Source organism: Falco biarmicus, chromosome 14 (assembly GCF_023638135.1).
Source record: "Falco biarmicus isolate bFalBia1 chromosome 14, bFalBia1.pri, whole genome shotgun sequence".
In the NCBI taxonomy this organism is placed as follows: Eukaryota; Metazoa; Chordata; class Aves; order Falconiformes; family Falconidae; genus Falco; species Falco biarmicus.
The window spans coordinates 6,590,969-6,613,642 of NC_079301.1; the positions used below are offsets into that span (position 1 = coordinate 6,590,969).

Consider the following 22,674-nt stretch of genomic DNA (forward strand, 5'->3'; position numbering starts at 1 on the left):
TCAAAAATTCTTTAGATTGGTTCTTCTGGGTTTGTTGCGAACATTTCTGGTGTGAACATACGTGATGACAAGATAAACCATAGAATCATAAGGTAATTTAGGTTGGAGGAGGATGTTAAGAGGGTCATTGAATTTGACATTCTGCTGAAAGCAGGGCTAGTGTAGTAGTTCAAGCTGCGTGGGACCTTGTCCATCTGAGTTTTGAGTATCTCCATGAATGAAGATACCATGACTTTAGGAGTCTGTATTGAAGGGTTTACTAAAGCCCAAGTAGGCCATATCCATTGCCTTCTCTTCATCCAAAAAGCCGGTCATCTCATTAGAGAAGACGGTCAGGTTGGGCACAATTTACCCTCAGTAAGTCAGATGTCAGGTGTTTCCAGTCACCTTCTTGCCCTTTATGTACCTTGAAATGCCTTACAGAAAGAATTGCTCTCTGATCTTCTGGAAAACAGAAGCCATGACTGAGTAGTGTGTAGCTCACCAAGCTTTCTTCACTCTTCTGAAGATGAGCATAACATTTGCCTTTTCCAGGCACTGAAGAAGTTCCTTGAGTCCCACAACTTTTTGATGAAATAGAGGCCTTGCAGGGACATCAGTCAGTTGCTTAAACTACCTGTGAGAGAGTGATGGCAAAGGTTGAGATGAAGGCAGCGCAGACCATCTCAGCTTCTTCTTTGATGTTAGGTACCATGCTCCATTCAGCAGCAGACCTACATTTTCCTTAACCTTCCTTTTGTATATGTTTGTAGCTATAAAAGCTTTTCTTATGGCTTTTCATGTACCTTGCCAGTTTTATCTCCATTTGAGCTTTGACTTTCTTAATTACTTCCCTACCTGGGCAGTATTCCTCCTGGATGGTGTAGTTGTCCTTCCACTTCTCTGTGTTTTGTGCTTTGTGTCAGAGCTCCGCCAGGAGTGCCCTGTTCAACCCGGCTGGCCCCTGCCCCACCGCCTCACCTTCCTGCACAGCAGGGTGGGCGATTCTTGGGCTTTGAGGAGGTTTCCCTTGAGGGTCAGTTACGAACAACAAATACTTTATGTATGCATCATATACGTGTGCCTATACACCATGAAACTATGGTCTGTATCGTTTGAGATAACTGGCCTTTGTGAGCACTTAGAATTGAACATAGCCCTTCAGGAAATCATCACTTGTCTCCTGCTGCCTTTGTAGAACAGCTGTTGCTTGGATTTCCCTTTGTTCAACCGCTGATTCTGTGAATGATTCCGCTCTGTAAAAGTGAGAATACTGACTAAATAGATTGATTGTAATGACAGTTTTTCTTCCTCTCATTTGCTAGTAAAGATAAGAATACCTTATGTTACAGAATCATGCAATTCAGCTAGTGTATTTGAAAAAGATGGAATATATATGGATGTTTTTAAAGATGAATTCAAAAGAATTAGTTCAAAAATATATTCTGCAGGGCACATCCCCAGGTTACAGAGAAAATGTTCTCTGTGTGTTTATATGTTTATGTATACATATATATATAATAGTATGTTTGGAGCTTGATATATATTTGTCTTATTATGTTTATATCAAGCTATTTTAATGTTAAGAAAACAGCTGGTCTTTTGAAAACTCAAGTTAAAGACTTATAAACATCATTAGAGGAAGCGCCATGTATCAATTGAAAAATAATGCCTGTTTATTACTTGAAAAACCACATATATATGCATGCATTATGTTTTCTAATTGCTTGCCTTTTGCAAGTTGGACAGAAACAGTATATAATAAATGCACCTCCACATAATATAAGCATTCAGAAGTTCTTGTGCTGAATGGCAAGTATCTAGAGTGTGAGAGAAACATTTTCTGGAATAGTCAGTGCTGTTTTTTCATCCTTCATTCTTCTGATCAAAATGTACAAGCAATACTGCGATACTCCTTTGCGTCCAGTAGTTTGTCTTCAACAAAATTTTCCATATAAATAGGTTGTTATTCTGTTACCCCTAAACTACAGGAGGAAAGGAAATTGTAGGCAGGCAGTGTGAGCTGCCCTTTCTCATTTTCTGTGTGAGACGTACTGGTTGCCACGGGTGCACTTCCTATACTTTTCCCAGTACTGGGCAGTTACCGTGGAAGTTTAGTGACTTATGGACAGTTTTTGTTAGTTTTTCTATGACTTTATAACTGTCCAGATAAAAAGTTTCCAAAGTACCAAATCAATGTTTTGTATTTAGTTTTTATCAACGTTTGTCTACTTTTGTGGGACAGAGTAAGTATTTTGGGGCTGTTCTGTGATGGTAGGAGGAGAAAAAAAAAACCCACCGCAGCGTTAGGAATTCACAGTCTAAGTGACACCATGAAAACTGCCCATCATATGACTGTAAATAGTCAAACTTACAGCACCTCTGACCAGCCATCTAACCAAATAGTCCTTGTGAGCCATTTAAGTTAATTGAGCTGTAATATAGTGAATCAACCCAGAGATGCAGATAGAAGAAACAGAGTTTGTTTATTTATTATTCTATGTCTGCTCCTGTTTTATCCCCAAGCTTCTCTAACCATTTCTGCAGGAAACATAATTAGAGCCCAGGGTGTAGTGAAACAACGAAATAAAGTTTGTATTGCTTTACCCTTCTGCCTTCTACAGTTAGAAATCTTGTCTCTCATGGTCCCCTCATGGCTGTCCTGCTTCTTGCTTAGTCTTTTATTTATTTGTCCTGAGATTAGGTAGCATATTTAAACCTATGAAGTGAGCTTTTAACTAGATTTTTGCTGGTACTTGTGTCACCTGTCTGTTTACTACTTTGATTTTGTGCTTAAGTAGGTGTTGATAACCTCATTGTATTCGAGGCATATCACAAGAAGTAAGTAAACCACCTGAGCACTTCCTTTGCAAACAGAGCACTAGACAAAATCAGGCCTGGAAAGCGGGCGGGGGGGAAGAAGGTGGGGGGGGAAGGGAAGAAGTGGGGGGAAGTGTATTCTTGGAGCTGACAATTAAAGAGACATTTAATCAAAAGGGGGGGCGGGGGGTGGGGGTGGTGTGGCATGGGGCGCTTCAGGTTTTCTGGGTTTGCTTTTGTGTTTTTTTTCTCTTTGCAGATAAAATGGTAGATCCACTGAATAATAACATGCCTTTTATATTTAGGACTATCTTGAAGAAATGTTTTTTAGATTTTATTGATTTAGTGTCTGTCTTCCATTGAAAATAAACACAAATCTCTATTGTCCTTGAGGACAATTGCAAACTGATTTATTTTGGTTTGATACGGTTTCAAGCTCTTATCAAATAATGATTAATCATTTGCCTGAAGCAAGATGCCAGTTTGTTCTTTTGTTTTGGATCTTCACTTTAACCTGCTGTCTTAGAGTTTATATCAAATGATCAGAAATATTTTTAATCTGTCACTTCCTGAATGTTTCTGTTGGTGCTAGAGTATTTAAAATATCCACCAAATCTTTCATGCCTGCATCTGCAAGTGGACAAAAACTTTCTTTTAATCAGATTTTGTGCTGTACAGAAGTTGTATGAAATAAATACTTTTACATTAGATAGGAAATGTTCTTTTCTTTTATACAGTTCTTAAATATTTCATATTTCGTTTGCTCTGTGGGCTCCCCCTTTAATGCAGGTAGTCTTAAAGGTGAATTTTGAGTCTGAAAAACAGATGTTGTAATAAGGCCTATAAGAATAGTTGGGTAGAATTTGAAGCAATAACAGGCTTTGATGGGCATAGTTGTTAGGAAATACAGAGAAGCTTTTTCCTTCAGTGAAGTGATATTCTTTTATATCTGGTAGACATTTTTATCAGTGGTGACTGTTTCCCTCACATTTGTTTAAATGCAGCACTTTGAATAAGTAATTGAATCTTTAAATTCCATTATTTATGTACTTAGGGGAAAAGAGTTGTGTTCTAGTATAAGTAAATATCTAAGCAGATGTGAGTAACTCATCAACAGAGACCTATGAAATGAACTGCCCTTTTGTATCTGAACTGACTACTGATTGATGATTACTATGTGGCTGGGTTCTTTTTTACGGTAACCCTGTAATTCAAGATCCAGAAAGTGCAAATCTCCCCAAAATGATAAAACATTTTATGGAGCACCTGCTACCGTGGGCTTTCAAGATTTTGTAAGATGGTAGCCCTGTACCAGGCGGGAAACAAAGTATCTGTGATGTTGCCTTCGTAAGAAAAAACTTTCACCACAGTAGATAAAGCATCTTGAGTATAAATGTACCTGTAAGACCTTTTCTCCTTCCTGTTATCTGTTTGCTTGTAACTTGTTTCAAAGTAAATTTCAAGCTCCATGACTCAGGAATGTTTTTGGGTTTTAGTTGTTGTTCCCCCCCCTCCCCCCCCATGGCTTTTTTGAAATGTCCTTTGAATATACCAGGTCATTGGCTAAAAAAATATAAATCAATGAATATACAATACATAAATAAATACATAATAAACATATGATTTACTATGAAATGCAATACATAGTCAAGTCCCAGCTTTCAAAATCATAAATTGAGTTGGTAATTCAGGAGTGGTATAAAAGCAAGGCTGTATTTATTCATTGTTCTCCCTGGTTAATTGTCTGGGAATAGTTTCTCCCTTTTGCCTAAAAAGTACCAGTTCTTTAATGTAGTCTGAAAGATAGCAGTTTCTAGCTAAGAAGAAGCTATGAAAAAATAAAGAATAATGACTAAGAATATGTTCTCCAGCAAAATTTCCCAAGAGGTAGTATCAATAGTGAAACGTTGTTCATGCTAACAGGCAGTATATAGCAAGCTCTTCCTCCTCCCCTGCCCCAACCCCCCCACAAATACCCTTTTGTAAGCTCTCTAAATTCTCATCTGAGTGCATACATCCAGCTAGTGCTGGAGAATTATTTTTGTTTTTTAAATCATAATATTGAACAAATCAGTAATTAGACGTAGGCTGGGAAAGTTTATAAGTAATAGAATTAGAATCAAAAGAATTCACATAGGTGTGATAACTCATCAACTTTATTAACAAGCTGTTAGTACTGCTAGATAAGTAGCTACTCTATTCACAAGCTGTTGGTACTGGTAGATAAGTAGCTACTCTATTCATGATATAGAAGGTGTGATGGCATTCCTCTTGGAAGATACCCAAAATATGTAAAAATAAATAATAATAAATTGAGCTGAGTTACAGTATACTGCATTTGCAAGTATTTGAAGGTAGGCAAGTGTAGAAGTAATAGGCAACATAAATGAGGTTGGAATTTGTTTCAGACAAGTCTTAAATTTCTTCTGTGGCGATGTGGTTGCCCTTGTGGATGGGGTAAAAGCAACAGATGTTATATTTCATGGTAGCGATGCTTTTGATTAAGTAATATTTTCAGAAGTAATATGGGAAAACATGGTCTAGAGGAAGTGGTGGAGTTAAGTTTCCTAGCCTTGAAAAGGAACGGAATTAAAAACTTTTCTTTCAAATTTTCCATTAGATAGTTTTAAACACACTCTCAATTCAGTGCTGATGGCAGGCATTATTTTGGGAAATTTATAATATTTAAATGAAGATTTTGAATCCTTATTCCACTCTGGAAACTAGGCATAGTTTGGGGTTTTGACTGCCACGATACTTAAGCTGTGAATCTAACTCAGATGCTGGGAACCTCTTGTAAACCAGTAGACTTTATTACTTGCTCTAAGTGACTCACTTTGTCAAGAGTTGAAGTCTAAAAGAGACCTATCCATCCCTTACGTCTGCACCTCACACAATTCTGAAAAGCTGTCATGGGTTAGAAGGAATCTGACTTCTCTGAAATCTCCACAAGGGTGTTTCATGTAGTCTTAGCCTCATCATTCTGTTTGTTCATATATCTTATTAAGATAATTCGATAATTTGAATCCATGTTTTTCTTAATTGTGATTTCAGATTGATCGCTGCATTATTGCATCTTCAATTAGCTTGCTGATGTTGTAGTAAATTATAGCTCATTCACTTCCATAAATTCATATTAGTTTGCTTATCACGTTTAGGAAAATCCAAGGCAAACTAATAGAATTGGATTATCCTGTCAAATTATAATGAGAAGCATGAAGTGGAAGGTGTAAGAAACCTCAAGAAAAAAATTGCAGATGAATAAGCATATCCCTTAGATGTAGGGGTTTTCTTTCCCCGTTTATCATTTCTTTGGAGTGTAATGCCACACAACCTCTAGAACACTTTCTTTTGGTAGTCCGTCAGCCCTGTCTTGAAAGAAGCATGCAAGGTCTTTCAAACCCAGGCACTGAAAAGAAAGACTTGGGGCTGTTGGTTGACGAGAAGCTCCACATGGCCCGGCAGTTGTGCGCTTGCAGGCCCAGAAAGCCGGCCGCACCAAGAGAAGCATGACCAGAAGGTCACTTGAAGGGGCTGTCAAGAAAGCTGGAGAGGGACTTTTTACAAGGACATGTAGTGACAGGACAAAGGGGAATGGCTTTAAACTGGAAGAGGGTAGACTTTAGATTAGATACAAGGAAGAAATTATTTTCTGTGAGGGTGGCGAGGCGCTGGCACAGGTTTCCCAGAGAAACTGTGGATGCCCACCCCTGGCAGTGCTCAAGGCCAGGTGGGATGAGGCTTTGAGCAGTGTGGTCTAGTGGAAGGTGTCCTTCCCCATGGCAGGGGGGTTGGACTAGATGATCTTTAAAAGTGCCTTCTGACGTCAATCATTCTATGACTCTGTGATACTTTATATTAATATACACTGCACTGTGTGTAATTCTCACAGCCTCTATTAAAATTTGTTAAGAATTCCTAGCCAGAAATGTTGAAACCTTTCAACACATCATATTCAAAATCCTGCTGTTTAAAAAAAAATAAATCACTTTTTCTACTGAATTTAGACTTCTGCAGGAACATATTTTTCAGACTTACCTTAAAAAGAGTGAGTTCTTATTCAAGACTCTAAAGAGTTGTGCTTGCATGGTGATGCAAGGCTTCATGCGCCAGCCTGTTGATTTGTCTCTTCCTTGATCCAGAACGATCACTTTTTGAACAAAACAGTAATTCATCTTCTGTGGCCCTTGGTTCCTCTTCTCAGGTTGTTATGAAAACAGTAAACATTTGTTGCTTTTATAATTTTGTTTTGCTTCGGGTTTTGTTTGTAGTGACAGTAATACAGTTTTGGTAGTTGTGTATTTCAGCTCTGTGTCACTTACAGGAATAGCCTGAATTAGACATGAATGTTTATTCTGCTATCCAAATATTGATTTAAAAGAGCTATTAAAACAATCTCAAATCTGTCCACTTGGGGGCTGTTTAGTAATTAGTCAAACATAGACTGTTAAGTAATTAAGACATACAATACAGTTTTTCACTGATAGCCTTAAACTTGGTTCAGTAAACACTGAAAACGGCTTCTACCTCGCACTGCTAGGCAGTTTGAAGAGCTTGTGCAGCGCACACAGTAAGGCAGTAGCAACCCCCTTCTCCCTACCTGAATATGCAACAGCAGCTACACTTGCCAAAAATCCTAATCTGGAAAGGCATGCCAAAGCCATTTCATGTCAGATATAACGGCCATGATGCGCAAACCATGGGACAGTATCCCAAACATAATCTTTTCTACTTACTCTTTCATGACCACCCATCAGGAAATTAAATTTGTCTGCTTTTGTTTAATACCAGCTCATTGCATCGCTTTTCTATTTTTTTTATAAGGATAACAATGTATTTGCATATGTTATCCTCCAAGGAATACTCACGAAAGGTCCTTCTACATATAAACTGATTGCTCAGTCTGCTGTATTTTAACTCCCTTTATTTCTGTGGATTAACTTCCACTTAATCTGAGTTTGTTGTTCCTAATGAGTTCTGACTGAAAAAGATTATTTTTTTTCCACTGGAACTTCAGTTCACATATTTTGTAGTTGCAAGGCAAATTTAGGGAAGGCCTGAGGGATCGCAGGCAGCCTTCATTATTGGTGCATGACCGCTTTGTAGCCAACTGCATCTTTAATACATCCAAGGAGATTTGTGCATTACAGTTCTTCTTTCTTCTTGTTTTTAATAATTTACTTTTGAGAGGTTACTTACAACCATGTTTATGTGTGACTATCTGTTTGTCTGTCGAAACTTCAGATATGTACAGAATGCAAGAGATATATTAATCTTTTATTTGTTTCTTAAGGAAGCCAAACTATAAACTGTCAATCCTGCGTACAAGAGCCTCACTTCAGTGAATCCTTATAAACACAAGGGGGAACATAAAGCTATGTGCTCCTTCAACTTAGCTCCCTTAACAAGAGATAATATTCCTTGCTGAATCTATGCCTGCTAGGAGGGACAATAATTTGTTTTGTTTTTCTTTAAAAACAAAAAACGGACAAGCAAACTTTCTCGAACTTTTAATTTGCAGTTGAATTTGGTAAACTGCGTACGGTTAATGCACCAACCAAAAATACAGAGGCGCATGAATAGCACATCAAAAAAGGGGGTTGTATACATTAAGATATTTCTGTCTATTGAGATTTATTTGAAAATTATTTCAGTTTTTGCATGCACGTACATGTTTTGAAAAGATAGCATCTAGATGAGTACTTTTCAAAATGTTTTCCATAGCTGTTGGGAAGGCTTTTATTCTTAACTGTGGATTGCTTCTTGCTTTGTGACATTTGTGTAATTTGTAACTAGTATATTACTGTGTTTTTATCCTTTAATTGGGGAATAAATATAGTTGGGTAGTTTATACCTGTGAACACTAATACGTACTTTGTCACTGTTGAGCTACATTGCAGTAACAAAACTGCTGATGTTTTTTTCCCCTCTTCTAAAAGCAATGCTAATCACAGAGCTGTTTTTGTCAGTGCTCAAACTGATCTCTACCTTTTTAGGTAAGATAGCCTGCAAACCTACACAGAAAGGATATCACTGCCATTCAATACTTAAAAATAACTGATAACCCAAAGTAGTACTGTTCTGTATTAAAAGCAGTCCACTGAAGCTCAAGAGCTTGGACAGAGAATAGACATAGAGGAGTATAAAAGTATGCCAAAGAGAAGAGAGATGGAAGCATGAGCTGATGTCCAGACTTCTTTTAACTTAAGGCTTAACTTTAGATTGGTGGGCTCCAGATAACTGCTAAGGCAGGTGCAGAATTGTCACCTTTGTGTTAGAAATTGTTAGGCTTGTCCACAGTCTGGAGGTCTAGAAATTGAGAAAATAATAAATAATGAAGAAACGGAAGCCACATCAAAAAGAAGAATAACCCTTTGTAGTGAAGCTGTAGAAAATGAAACCTAAAAGGATTGTTGGTCATACAATTCAGGCAAAGCAAGTGCTGTAGAAACCACTATACATCCGAGTCAAAATTCTCTTTACCTTTATTTACAGTCGTCTTCAGTCAACTTTGAAAAACTGTGATGAAATTTGGTAGCAAATATTAATTTAAATATCAAGTATGCTTATAAATACAGATGTATATATATTTCTTTTACTTTTAGCACATAACTTGAAAACAACTGGGAGTATGTTCTTGCAAATGATTTATTTCAGGCTTTCATCCAACTCTAACGAAATGTACAGTAGTAAACGACGTAACAAATACGAAATGGTTAAGAGTCAGACTGCCTGATGGAGAGGAATAACAAAGTAGTACGTTCCAGGTGGTTTGGTTCTGAGATACACTTTATGAAAGAAAATTGCATGCATTAAATGATGGTGATGATCACAATGATGATCTAATTTTTTCCACAATATTCATTTTGAATTGGCATGTAGATGAAGAAAAAAATATATTAACTTTCAAGGAATGCGGCATAGAACTATTTGAGCGGGCAGGCAGTTTTAAGAATTGAGGATGTCAGGAAAGAATCCACTATATAACAATCAGAAATACTAGAGCTGGTACCAAGCAGTTACTGGAGTACTACAGCAAGGTAAGAGTGGATAAGATTTTTTTTCTCTATGGTACCAGTTTTCTGTTATTTAATGCTTCTGAAGCTGTTTGTGTGCAGGGCTGCATTACAGTGTTAGTTCAGAAACAGCCAGTCTAGGTACCAAGAAGCCCAGAGGCATGTTGATGTGATGTTCTGCCAGGGTTTCTGTCTCCTGCCTTGCAGAGTGCCCAGTTTAACCATTTCAGAAGAGGCTGGGTGTTAATGCCCTTTTGCTGCCACTTGTACCTGTTGTAGCAACAGATTGTTGGGAAAAAGCTCTGGTATGTGTGATTAGAGCTTAGTGGATTTTTACTTGGCGTCCCCAACTCTTTCTTTGTAGTCTCTGGAAAGTGGCTATATGTGAAGATACTCTTGAAGTGTTGACATCCTGGAAGTAAATAAAATACTAGGAAGTGTGCATTTTGAAGAAGTAATAGACAGTAATGGACATCTGAGCTCTTTGTGCTTCCTGTGCTGTACGTGTTGGAATGGTGGGGGTTGTTTGGTTTGTTTGTATGTAGGTATGCATATCTATAAAGGGATGGGTGTAGGCAGATGGAGATAGGCACTCCTACACGCCATTACTAGTATTTTGTTATTTTACTGTTCTTCAGGAAGATGAAACTTTCATTTTGAATGGCTTTTGTTTGAATCATCATTAGTAAACAGTGTGTTTTATGAACTGCAATATGTATTTTCATATAATCTGCCTTCAGCTAGGACTTGTACGGTCTAGCTCAAAGTGAATTGCTAGATGCAGTAACTTCAGAGCTTGTTTCGTACAGTCTACTGTAGTCTTCCTGTTAAAAAGTGTGACAGAATCTATGATCTAATCATAGTATGTCAGTGGCTAGTGTGCTACTAGTTCAGCCATGACATTTCTTATTTGCTTTCTCTCGTAAGATTGTGGGCATTTACTTCCATTACAGCCTGTGAAGCTGCAGTAAAATGAAGTCTCTGTCAAGTGTGATGGAATGTGCAGAGACAGAACTGTCCAAACCCAAACAGGATAAAACATTGATTTTTGCCCTTCAACTCTCTTCTCTTTTCTGAAAGAGAAGGTGTTTCTCAGTGCAGTTGGTTATGTGACGATACCACAAATGCAGTTCTTGCTCTGATTTTCCAGTGCGTCCACAAGTAACGTCGCTGGTAACTATGGTATCCAGCATCTCTGCCAAACAGGGGCTACCTGTGGTATTTTACCTTGGTAAACTCTTGAAATGGCATATGTGCGCTGAAGTATGCAGTCCCTTACTTGAGTGAACGTTCTGTATTTGGAGACATTTGGGAGTCCTGGATAACCAAACACTGATATGATTTAATATAAACCTTAACACTTTTAGGTGCTTTAGATAGACTTATCTTTTGGAAGTGACAGTCGTTGTCCATAGTTTCTTCCTAATGTGTACACAGTAAGATGAATAGTCAACTTCATTTGAAAGCATTTGAAATGTCATTTCTGTGGAATATATAGAATTGTGTAATGTGCCTCTGCTCCACATTTCTTAAGGAAATTTTACTTGTGGAATAATAACTGATAAATTGTCTTGGACATCCACAAAGAAATCTTCTTTGTATTTGTGAACATATATGATTTTCCTGGTTTTAAAGGCATGATTAAATTGTCTGGGGAAAAGAAGTCAACATTGACATGGAAACCATTTATCTTATGCCCTGTGCTTAGCAAGTATTGATTGTTCAGCTTCTTGAGCTAAAACATCATTAATGAGCACATGCCATGTTAATTCTGGACATCTTTGTATCCAGTGTTTTCTGTACTGTTATTACTACTTGTTGGAAATATTGTGTTCCCAAAATCACCTGAAACCCAGACCTGCAGTTGTAGGTACAGCTTGTTGGTGTACTGTGAGATGGAGGGGAAAGGGAGCAGTAAATACATCGCTGTCGTGAATATAAAAAAGAAAATCATCTCTAACGCTTATCACGTCTGTCTGTCTGACATTAGGTGAAATTCCATGATGATGGATTTTAGTGAATTTTGTCATGATAAATGAATCTTAGGGAAGGTGAAGCTAAGGAGAAATTTAGGATCTTGGGGAACAGCTTAAGGGAGCTGAAGTATTTCTTTTTGAAAAGAGAGCATGAGCAGGCAATGTAAAAGGAGATATGAAGGTATTTGTGAAAAGAAGTGGTGAGAAAGCGTGAGGGGTTTGTGTGTGGTGCTGGCCAAGAGCCGTCTCTGTGAGGAGCAGCCTGGGACACAGCCAGCTCCCGCGCTGCAGCGGCTGGCCCAGTGAAGGTGACGGGGCCTGTGTAAAACTTGTTCAGGAAAGGGCGACATGTTGCATGATGGTGAGGATGAGGGGGAAGAAGCGTGAGGAACAGCCCTGGGAGCACCAGAGCCTGAGGCGGAGGGAAGGAGGCGCCCCGGGCCCGGAGCAGAGGCTCCCCTGTGGACTGCAGAAGACGACCCACGCTGGGGCAGGTTCATCCACAGTGGGGCAGGTGGAAGTGTGAGGAGAAAGGAATGGCAGAGAGGAGCTGTTACAGGCTGACTGCAAGTGCCCGTTCACCCCATCCCTGCTGTGCTGCCTGCAGTAGGGGGGCATGAGGAGTGAACCTGAGCCTGAGGAGAAAGGGGAGGGGGGAAGAGATAAAATCAATCTTCCCCCAGTATTTTGCCTGTGACTGTAATTGGTGAGCGATCCCCCTGTCTCCATCTCAACCCGTGCACTTGGCACCCCTTACCTGGTCTTGTCCTGCCGAGGAGGCTGGGGGAGAGGGGCTGGGGGCGCCTGGCAGCCAGCTGGCATCAGCCCCGCCACAGGGCATGGCCATGGGCCCCCTTTGGAAGGGGACAGGATCTTCTAGGCGGGATGGAAGCAAGATCATGGAAGGGGGGTTTGTTTTGCTGTTGGTTTTTTTGTGGGTGGTTTGGTTTTTGTTTGTTGGGCTTTTTTGTTGTGTTCATTTTTTTTCAATCCAGGGATGTTCTCTTACATCTATAGGGTTTTTTTAGTTCGGTAGTTTGTGTGACCTGTTGACACGCAGACTTTCGGTTTAGGGTTTTAATTGATAAGTCCAACTGTTTTCCTTTTTTTTTTTTTTTTTTTTTTTTTTTGATGTGTTTTGTGTAAGTAAGTGATCCAGGCTGCTTTGGCTATTTCAAGAAAATTGTTTAAGGAATTGTAGCTTAAATTTTAGTAACTTGTTTTAGTAATCCAGTTACTTGTTATTGAGCTCCTTTGTAGTGGGAACTTGGCTTCATCCCCACTCATCCATCCCTCCTAACGGCAAGTTACAAGTTTAAGCTAGACTTACAGTCCTAACAGGAAAAAAAAAAACCAATAACAAACAAAAAACATGTTGCTGCTGACAAATTTGGAACTTTGTCATTCACCATAGAGGCAAAGCTATTTTAGTTTTCATTCTTCTCACTATCTAATAATGTAAATGTGTACAAACAGTGTGGTGAGTTATGTTCCCTCAAAGATTCCTGAAGATGCTTCAAATACTGGGTGCCAGTCCCTGGGTTTTTTCCCCCGCTCATTGGATGTAAATACACTATCTGTGCAAACAAGATTATTGTTGTTTTTCTAATTTTCCTCAGTATATAGACACCCATGTTCATTTTACCTAATGCAGGAGGCATTAAAAGAAAACAACAAAAGAAGAGAAATGGAGGAGAAAACAAAGAGAGCCAAATTGGCTAAAGAGAAGGCTGAACAAGAGAAACTGGAGCGACAGAAGAAGAAGCAGCAGTTGATTGATATGAACAAAGGTAAGGCATCATTTTTAGTACAGATTTGTTAAAAGGAAAGGAAGGAGTAACAAACTGAAGGTATTCCTGATCGATACGAAAAACACCTGCTGTTTTGAAAGCTGAAGAAAAAGGTTAACTTTTTCAGTGAAAATTCTGTTTTGTTTTAGCCTACCTGATCATATTATTCCATTACCTGCCACAATATACATGTTTCTTTCAAGGTGTTTTGTTGTGAATTATTGGCTTGTTTTCATTTGCAGCAGTTAATTGATTTTTTTATATGGATTTACTTCCAAGAAGAAGTATCTTAGTTGCTTTGCCATTAATTTCATTCTGTAAACATCTCTATAATCAAGGTAGCGTGGCAGTTTATGTCTGTCTTTTTGGGCTTGGAGGCTCTATGTTATAATGGATGTTCTCTGAACTGTCCTATTAGGAGGTGGAAAATGTGGTTGAGCTTGGAGCCTAAGTGTAGAGTGACATTTCAGCATGATAAAAAGCAGCATGTTGAGCTTGTCAGCTGTGGGAATATTGTGTTTTGCATGAGGCCACCTTAGAGGAAAGTAGGAAGAATCAAGAGGTCTTGATATTGATGCTGTGCAGATTTCCAGAAGGTTGTTAAATACGGGCTTTATTCTTCAGGTTTTTGACTCCAGAAGGCAAGTAGAGGTTGTAAAACTGTACATTATTTGTGCAAGAGATTACCTGAGGCTGCATTTTTTTGTTCAGTTTCCATGAATTTGTGTTAAACTGCTAATCTGACTCAGCTGTAAAACTCTTGTTCTTTTTATCCACTGAACAGTTTTAACAGGTACATACTCATGGAAAAATGCTGTTTCCTTCTTGATTGTGATGACCTTTGTGTAAGGATGACACTGCAGTAAACCATATAATTATGACAAACTAACATAGTGATATGCTGGAGGTGTATCAAATGGGGATAAATTTAGAAATAAGACTGGCTTCCAAGGGCCTAGATACAGCATCTGTAAAGTTAGTTTATACAAGGGTGAAAAATACTGGAGAAATACTAGACCAGGCAAACAGACCCACTCCAGCATTTAAGATTGTGGAGATGAACACAGAACCATTCAAAGACAAGGTACTGGTCAGAATTTACATCACTGATAATGCAGTGGTGCAAAAATATTGTCGTGTAATACGCTACTGTTTAGTGTCTCATAAATTTAGAACACCAGTATTTCTGGTGTATCGGTAAATTTCTCATCACTAGTGAAAATCTGTGAATTGTGCGTGGACAGCCAGCCCCTAAGGAATGTAATACATCTTAAAAATATATCATCTATTTAAGCATTACTTCATCAATCTGATGCAAATCAATATTTGCAACGATTTCAGCAAGTAGCGCTGTTTTGTCTTTATTGATATATGTATACAAGTGTCACAACTTTGTGCTTTGTTTCTGCTCAGTAATTTCACACTTTACATTTGGTAAAAATCAGCAATCCATATATAAATTGCAAAAACAAAGTAGTGGACAATATGAGAACAATTATTTTTTTTTTTACAAGTGAAAGATCATTCTTCTGTGATCACTTTGTATGTACTATTAATTATATTTTAAGAGATCATATACTAGATTTGCTATTATATTTGCAGATTGTGATAAATTGTTTTTCCCAATACTTCATTCTTTGTATTCTGAGCTTTAAAAAATATAGCACTGTACTTCATTTGAATACCATGCAAGCAAATGTTTTATGTGAGAATCTTGTGTGTTTGTGTACATAGGTTTGCCACAAAACCTCAGAGTTTTGCTGTTGATTTGATTCGTTTCTGTTGGTTTTCAAGTGACTTCCCTAGGGCTGGCTTGGAGGGTTTCTGCAGTGGTACTACAAATCCTATTATTTGTGGCCTTGCTCAAAGTGGCATTGACACTGCATAGAATATAATGTAGCATAGGTTTTAGTGAACAGCTGCATTGCTTTGTATAGATGACGAGGTTTAATTTCATGCCATATAAAGATTCTTCAAATAATTTCAGTTTAATTATAAACAAAATACAAAATTTAAATAAAGGTGATGCATACGTACATTTCCTATATTTGGGGAAGTTAAGCTCATGGAGATTTTTAATGAGACTTTTCTAGTTCACTCTTTCAGCATTTGATTAATCTTTCCTTGATATCTGTCACCCGCCAAAATAAAATAAAATAAGTCCTTTGTAATATGGACAAGCACTCTTCTGTGAGTGGGGTAAGAACCACCTAAATATCCCATTATCACGGTCCCCTCTACCAGTGTAGTATTCAAACTGGTGTGTGCTGGGATCAGCAATAATTCTGTTGTTCCCTTGAACTGCTGTTATACTTGCATTGACTGTTGCAGGATACAATTCAGGAAGGTCACCCTTCCTACAGTTCTCTAATGATTCCCTGCTTTCCTGATTGTTACGTCTTCCTTCCATGTCCTTTAGCATAAACAGAAATCCATACTAAGTTTATTATGAGATACATACTGTTTTGTAAATGTCTTAGCCTTAATCCTTTGAATTTATATATTGGCTAGTTGATTGAATGGGGTGCCTGAGTGATAAAACTTGGGGCTTATTTACGTGCTACAGATTATTAGTTTATGGTGCTGGATGCCAATGAAGCAAGAGTTACAATTCCTTTGGGAGGTCATTATCTTTCATATTGATGTTGATGGTCTGTTTGAATACGCTGCACTCTTCCTGAAATACAATATTCACAGAATAAAATTAGATGGAGATTACATTATGCTTCAATGTGAGCATCTATAGAACCAGGATGAGGTTTGATTTTTTTTTTTTTCTTCTTCAAAGCAATTATGCATGAGTTGCTCAAAATTTTTTTTAAGATCTGTTTATGCAGGAGTTTGAAGCCATCTTAATGGAGGGGTGTGTATGTGTGTGTGTCAAAATTACTGTAAATTTTATTAATATGCATCAAAAGCAGCTAAAGAGAAATGACAACATAAACTATAACCTGTTAAAATTTTGCAATGGAAAAAGTATGAGTATGGCATATGGTACCTTCCAGGTAAACTGATTTAATGAAGTAATTTGTCAGGGGAGAAAAATTATTAGACTCTGTGAATTCTGAGGTTAGGATAATTACAGCTGAAGAAAGGCAGAACAGTCGGATTCTTTTCTCTTAAAAGTAGGTTTCTTGGGGACTACTTACTGAGCAGTAACAAGTGGTAACTTTGGGTAGTTGTCTGTGCAAATTCAACTTTCCTTTTCCTTGGAGAAAGCATTGTTAGTTCAGAAATCAGGTATTATTAATTTTGGAAATACTTGTCATATTCTTTATCTGAATGTAATTGCTGCGTAACATTGTATTTGTGTATTTTGTAGAACTTCCAGTGTTAAAAAGCATTTCTGAAATAATCAAATTATTTGATCCAATAACTTTTTCTTTCTTACAAGGTTTGTTCAGGAATCAGGTAGCAAGGAGGAGAAATGCATTTAAAATTATTGTGAAATGGAAGTTTATTTGACTGTAATGGTGGGACAAGTTTGCTGACTAAATTCTGTCTTAATGCAATGATGATGTTTTCCTGTGATTGTAGTATCTCATTTCTAATAGAACTGTTAAGATGCTGCCTTCACAAGACTAGTTTCCCAGGTTGTGTGGGAAAGAATACCATGTTGAGGAGCCTCTTTATGCTTGCTGTTGAACAGCCTCCCCCAGCTGTTTAACAGTAGTATACGTAAAGTTAACTTAGAACTATAAATTAAATAATGATCATTTGCCAATATGTATAATAATCGATCGTTACGAATAATTTTCCATATGAAGTATTCAATAATGGAAAGTTATAACACTTCCACATGCATTAGCAGTTTTGTACTCCATTACAATCATTATACTTAAAGGTAATTTAAAAGGCTGATGGTAAGGAAATGTATACTTCAAAGGAAAAGTTAGGTAAGGCACCAAAGGATATTTATTTTCATTATAAAAGCCTATTTCTTCTCAAATGCAGAGGTATAATCAAATGAACTTGAATGCTATGGCATTGATTTCAGTGGTTTGTCGTTAGTTGTATAATCAGACTTTCAACTTGAAATTACTGGTTGTTGGTGAGTTATGCAATCCGCTGGTAGAATATTTTAAAAATTCTAAACATATTGCATTTCATCTTTTAAATGTGCAGCAGAAACCAAGACTCTGCTTCTGGATTTGTATCCAGAATATACATTTTTGTTGAAAGCAGAAAGCAGAATTATGGCTGTGTCTTTTTAGACATCGCCAGGTGAGTAGTAAAGGTAAAAGTGTGACTTTGAAGGTCTGAAAATTTAGATTTGTAAACCTAGAGAGGCACCATTCAGTGTCATACTCCCAAAGGTTTGTGCTGTAACGTAGTAGCATTTGTCTTGAGAGTACAGAATGTTCAACTTCACCACATAGAAGATGATTTTCAGGGAGCCATCAAAAGCTAAAAACAGAAGTCTCTTTAGGCAGTGAAATACGGTAGTAATGAAAAAACTATCAACTAGAAACTATAGAAAAGTCAAAGAACTGATAGTTGGTTTGTACCAGCATAATGAAACAAGTATTAATGAGTAAATTCATATTTGGGATTGGGCTCTAGATTATAAATGAGTTCTGAAACTATATATGGTTTGTGCTATCTTCTGTATTCTTGTAAGAATAATCACTGTAATAATTATTGTTTTGAGTGTGGGTTTCCATGGTTGCAGTAGGGCTAGTCAGTAGATTCCAGGTAAATCCTGCCTGTGACATATCAGGGTCAACATTGAATTTCCTTTTGGAAACATCTTGGGCTAAATATTCTTAATTCTGCTACATTTTGATGTGTGTGTTAAATTCAGATTCCATACTTGCCCAGTCCATGTGAAACCAGTTAATCTTCATGGAAAAGTATCAAGGTTGCAGGGCCACTTTGGAATCGGTGTAGAAAGGATTAAAAAATATGGTCAGTTACAGCTTTACATTTGCCATGGCAGTTTACTATGTACACATTCTTAGTAGGAAAAGTCCTGAAATAGCATGCTTGTCTTTCCAGCCACTATTGAAAAAGCTAATCACAAAAAAGAAGCTTAATAAAGATCCTTTGAAAGATTTTTTATTTTATTTTATTTTGGTTTTTTCCCAAAACATGATGTATTGTAGGTATCATGCTAAGAAATGAAGTTTGGCTGTTTAGTCTGAACTAATTGTTTCCCTTTTTTTTTAATATTAAATGGGTGATAAAAGAGAAGATACAGTGAGTGATAAGTCTGTCAAGAGCTAGCTGACCGTTTTTTAAGCCATTTCATGAAAGTTTATTGATTCTCTATCATGTGCGCACGCAGTTGGTTTTGCTCTAAAATAAAATGTATTTTCAAAACGTTTTCTTGCAAACTCTGTAATAGGAAAAAGTCAGCTACAAAAGTTTTCTTCTAAAAGGTAGAAAGGCTCATATAAAGCATTTACTACCTGATTCATATTTTTGTTGTGTCACAGGGAGGTTTATTTTTTAACTATTTGACTCTGTAATTGTCATCCCAAACTGAATTTAAGATCAGCATTGGCCACTTTTGGGTCTGGCACTGAAATCTGGTATTTTTTGTGACATCAATTAGTACAATTGACTTAAATTGTTTTAGGACTTGGAATAATTTCAATTGAGTGAGGTCACTACAATATTTAAGTAATAGCTGTGGTGTGCTTTTACCCCAGCCGGCAGCTAAGCCCCACAACTGCTTGCTCACTCCCCCTTTGGTGGGATGGGGGAAAGAATCAGAGGAGTAAATGTAAGAAAACTCGTGGGTTGACACAAAGACAGTTTAATAGGTAAAGCAAAAGCTGTGCATGCAAGCAAAGCAGAACAAGGGATTCATTCACCACATCCCATGGGCAGGCAGGAGTTCAGCCATCACCAGGAGAGCAGGGCCCCATCACAAGTAACAGTGACTTGGGAAGACAAACGCCATCACTCTGAACGCCCCCCCTTTCCTCCTTCCCCCGGCTTTGTATGCTGAGCATGTGTCACATGGTGTGGGACATCCCTTGGGTCAGGTGGGGTCAGCTGTCCCGGCTGTGTCCCCTCCCAGCTCCCTGTGCCCCCCTGCTCACTGGTGGGGTGGGGTGAGGGGCAGAGCAGCCCTTGGCTCTGTGGAAGCGCTGCTCAGCAGTAACAAAACCATCACTGTACTACTGACTCTGCTTACAGCACAAATTCAAAACATAGCCCCTTGGTAGTTACTATGAAGAAAATTAACTCGATCCCAGTCAAAACCAGTACAAATAGTTTAATTAAAAAAAAAAAAAAAAAGGTAGCAAGAATATGAGTTTCCAAGACTGTTTCTTCCCTAAAATATTGGAGGAGTTTTAAAAGCATTGATGATTTTTCTGCTGCCTTATGTATCTGCTAATCACATAAATTTAAAAGTCACTTAGTACTGTAATTGAAGCATAGCCTTCAAACAGTAGTAGAACTTGATTACAGATGCATTTAGGTATCATATGGTCATTTTTCTTCGATTTTTTTTTTTTTGAGCTGCACAGTCTTTTCCTTCCCACATAGAGGCAATGTCTTCCCATTTGTTACTAAGTAAATCCGTGTTAAAGCCTATTTTTTTAAGTTAAGTGAAAATCATCCTTGCAAGGGGCATAAGTCCATTCAGAATGAGGCTCCAGGGGTAATGCTGATGTATTTAAATTAAATACATTGCTGCTGAAGCAGACCTTGACCACTGTGACATGTTCAGAAAATGAATAACTGTGTGTGTTTCAAAAATTGTTTTCAATAACCTGCCAGTACAGCAAAGCATGTTTTTTTCTCATTCTGTTAACTTTATGTAAGCCTGAGATCAGGTTATCATAAACAATGAGCTTAATTGGCAAGCAGGGATTTGTCTAGTTTTGTGAACTGACATAAGATACAAGTTCACTTATCTGTCATACTGTCCTAACTTGTTCTCCTTTAATTAAAAAGTACATAACAGTCATGAGACTGTATTCTAGTGCAAAATGCTGAGGAAGACTGCTTCCTGAAGATATTTATTATGCATACAAAATTAATTTAGCAAATTAATAAAATGCAAATATATGAGGAAAACACACTTTCCAAAAGACACTGAAAACTGACCTTTTTATGTGAATATATTAATGAATAAAAATGATTTAAAAGATGCGGTACTGATTATTGATCAAAAGTTTATACAGGATTCATATTAGACTTATGGAATGTACCTTAAAAGTCCACAACAGGGTAGTGCAAAGTGTGATTAGAAGTATAATTTTGAAACCATTTGGAGAAGCAGGCAGGTAGACAGCACGTGTTACCTAACATGGTATTTGACTGGACTCTTTCAGTAAGGGCCCAAATTTAGGAAAAAATTCCTGGGAAGTTGCTGTAAATTTTTGCCCGAATGGCTGTGCAATATTTACACTATTTATTAACTTGTATTACTATGTAGTTAGTATATTTGTACTAACGAGTATAAGATGTTTTGCAACGTACATGTGAGTATTGCCATTACTGGAAAATGAAAGCGCACCAGTAAAATAGTTGGTTATTCCTGCAGTTATCAGCAGACAAGGAAAAGGGAAGGCAGCAAAACACTTCAGGTAGAAGAGCATGTTCCCAGGGCCTCATTGATCCTTAGCTGTGCATCTGAACCACAGAAACAAAGTAGGAAGGAGGTGGATCATGTTTTGGATGCATGGGCTGGGATCCGCTGTGGCTTTAAGTGACTTGCAGTTTCTGTAATTCTAAGTTATTCAAGTACCTTAAAAAGCCCAAGCTATTTCGTTGTTTCATTTTACCATCAATAGTGCTACCTCAGTTCTTCTGTTTCATTTAAGACCAATACTAGTTATTGGGATTTTTTATGTTCTAATCAAAATATCCTTTCTAGTACAAACTGGAAAAGCAGTCATCATGAAGGTCCTGAAAAAATCTGCTAGAAGATGCTTATTCCTACCTTTTTTGATAGATGATAACATGCTAAAAGCTGAGGTAAAACTTTGTGCAAGAGAGGCCACAAAAAGAAACTGAAATTGATCTCACTGAGTTTCTAGTTGTTCCAATCTAAATCAGAAAATAATGTTTCTCATTCCCTTCTCTAGTATGTAGTGAAAATTTTGAGCTGGGAAAAAATGCGACTGTTTATTTTGTGCATGGAAATATAGCTAACATTAGGAAGCAATGTTTAGATAAAACCTCTTCCAAATTTACTTTAACACTGTGCATAAATCGACTCATTATTTGTGTTCCGTAATGAGGAGAGGGGAAAGAAAGTTCAAATATTTCAATACTTGTACTCAAAAAAAAAAAAAAAAGGTAAAAAAGGAAGTTAAATATTTAAAAATTTCTTTTGAAAATAGGTCATAAGAAGTGAGCTTGGCTTTAGGGGAATTTTAACTTGTCTTCTTGAAGAAGTTAAGGACATGTTTTTTCGGACATTTGGTACGATTCTTTAGAGGAGCAAAGCTAAAAACTCCCATGAAGTTGAAATCGTTGGAGCCAGCCACTACCACAGAAGCAAGTTCAAGAATGCCTACTGAATCAGAGACAACCCAAGTAGTTAAATAATCCCATCTTTATAGAGAGTCTATGAAAGAGCTCTGAATTTATGTGCATTTACCATTCGTGGTTCAAGTTACTCCCTGAACTATGTTTTCTACCACGTTTTCTAGGGTGATCTTTCAGCAGTGCTCTTTTAATTGCAAGAATGACTTTAAAAGTCTCATAAGCTACAACAGACTAAACACATTTCAGTTTCCAATATGAAATTTTAGTAGCAGTTATTTTTTTGAAAAAGACAAGACAGTAAAACCTGTTGTTCTAGCTGGGCTTTAGCTTTTATTGTTCCTCAGGCTAGCAGAATGATACTTTTCCCCTATATTTTTTTGTCAATTTTCATTTTAATCATCTGAGCAATAAATAGAAAAGAATGTTACTTTGCATTTGATATCAGGAGGTGTGGATGTTGGGGTCTCTTTTGGAGGTTTAGATGGGATTGGTCAGGAAGTGATAAAAGAATGTAGTATCGACAAAAAGGACTCTAAATCTAACCTAAGGGTTGTTTTTCATCAGGTGGTAGCAAAGGGAAATATTTTATCTTCATCTCCATGTTAAAATGATTTCTCTGTTTCAGAGGAATGCTGTTGA

At 37.5% G+C, this 22,674-nt stretch overlaps 1 protein-coding gene across 3 annotated transcripts in view; it reads left to right on the forward strand.

Moving 5' to 3' along the window:
* Positions 1-22,674, forward strand: part of DIAPH2 (diaphanous related formin 2) — a 243,940-nt gene that overhangs the window by 146,408 nt on the left and 74,858 nt on the right. For all 3 annotated transcript variants that reach the window (XM_056359368.1, XM_056359370.1, XM_056359369.1), the window contains one exon: positions 13,446-13,581. In XM_056359368.1, the coding sequence (XP_056215343.1) occupies positions 13,446-13,581 (136 nt within the window). The remainder of the gene's footprint in view (positions 1-13,445; positions 13,582-22,674) is intronic.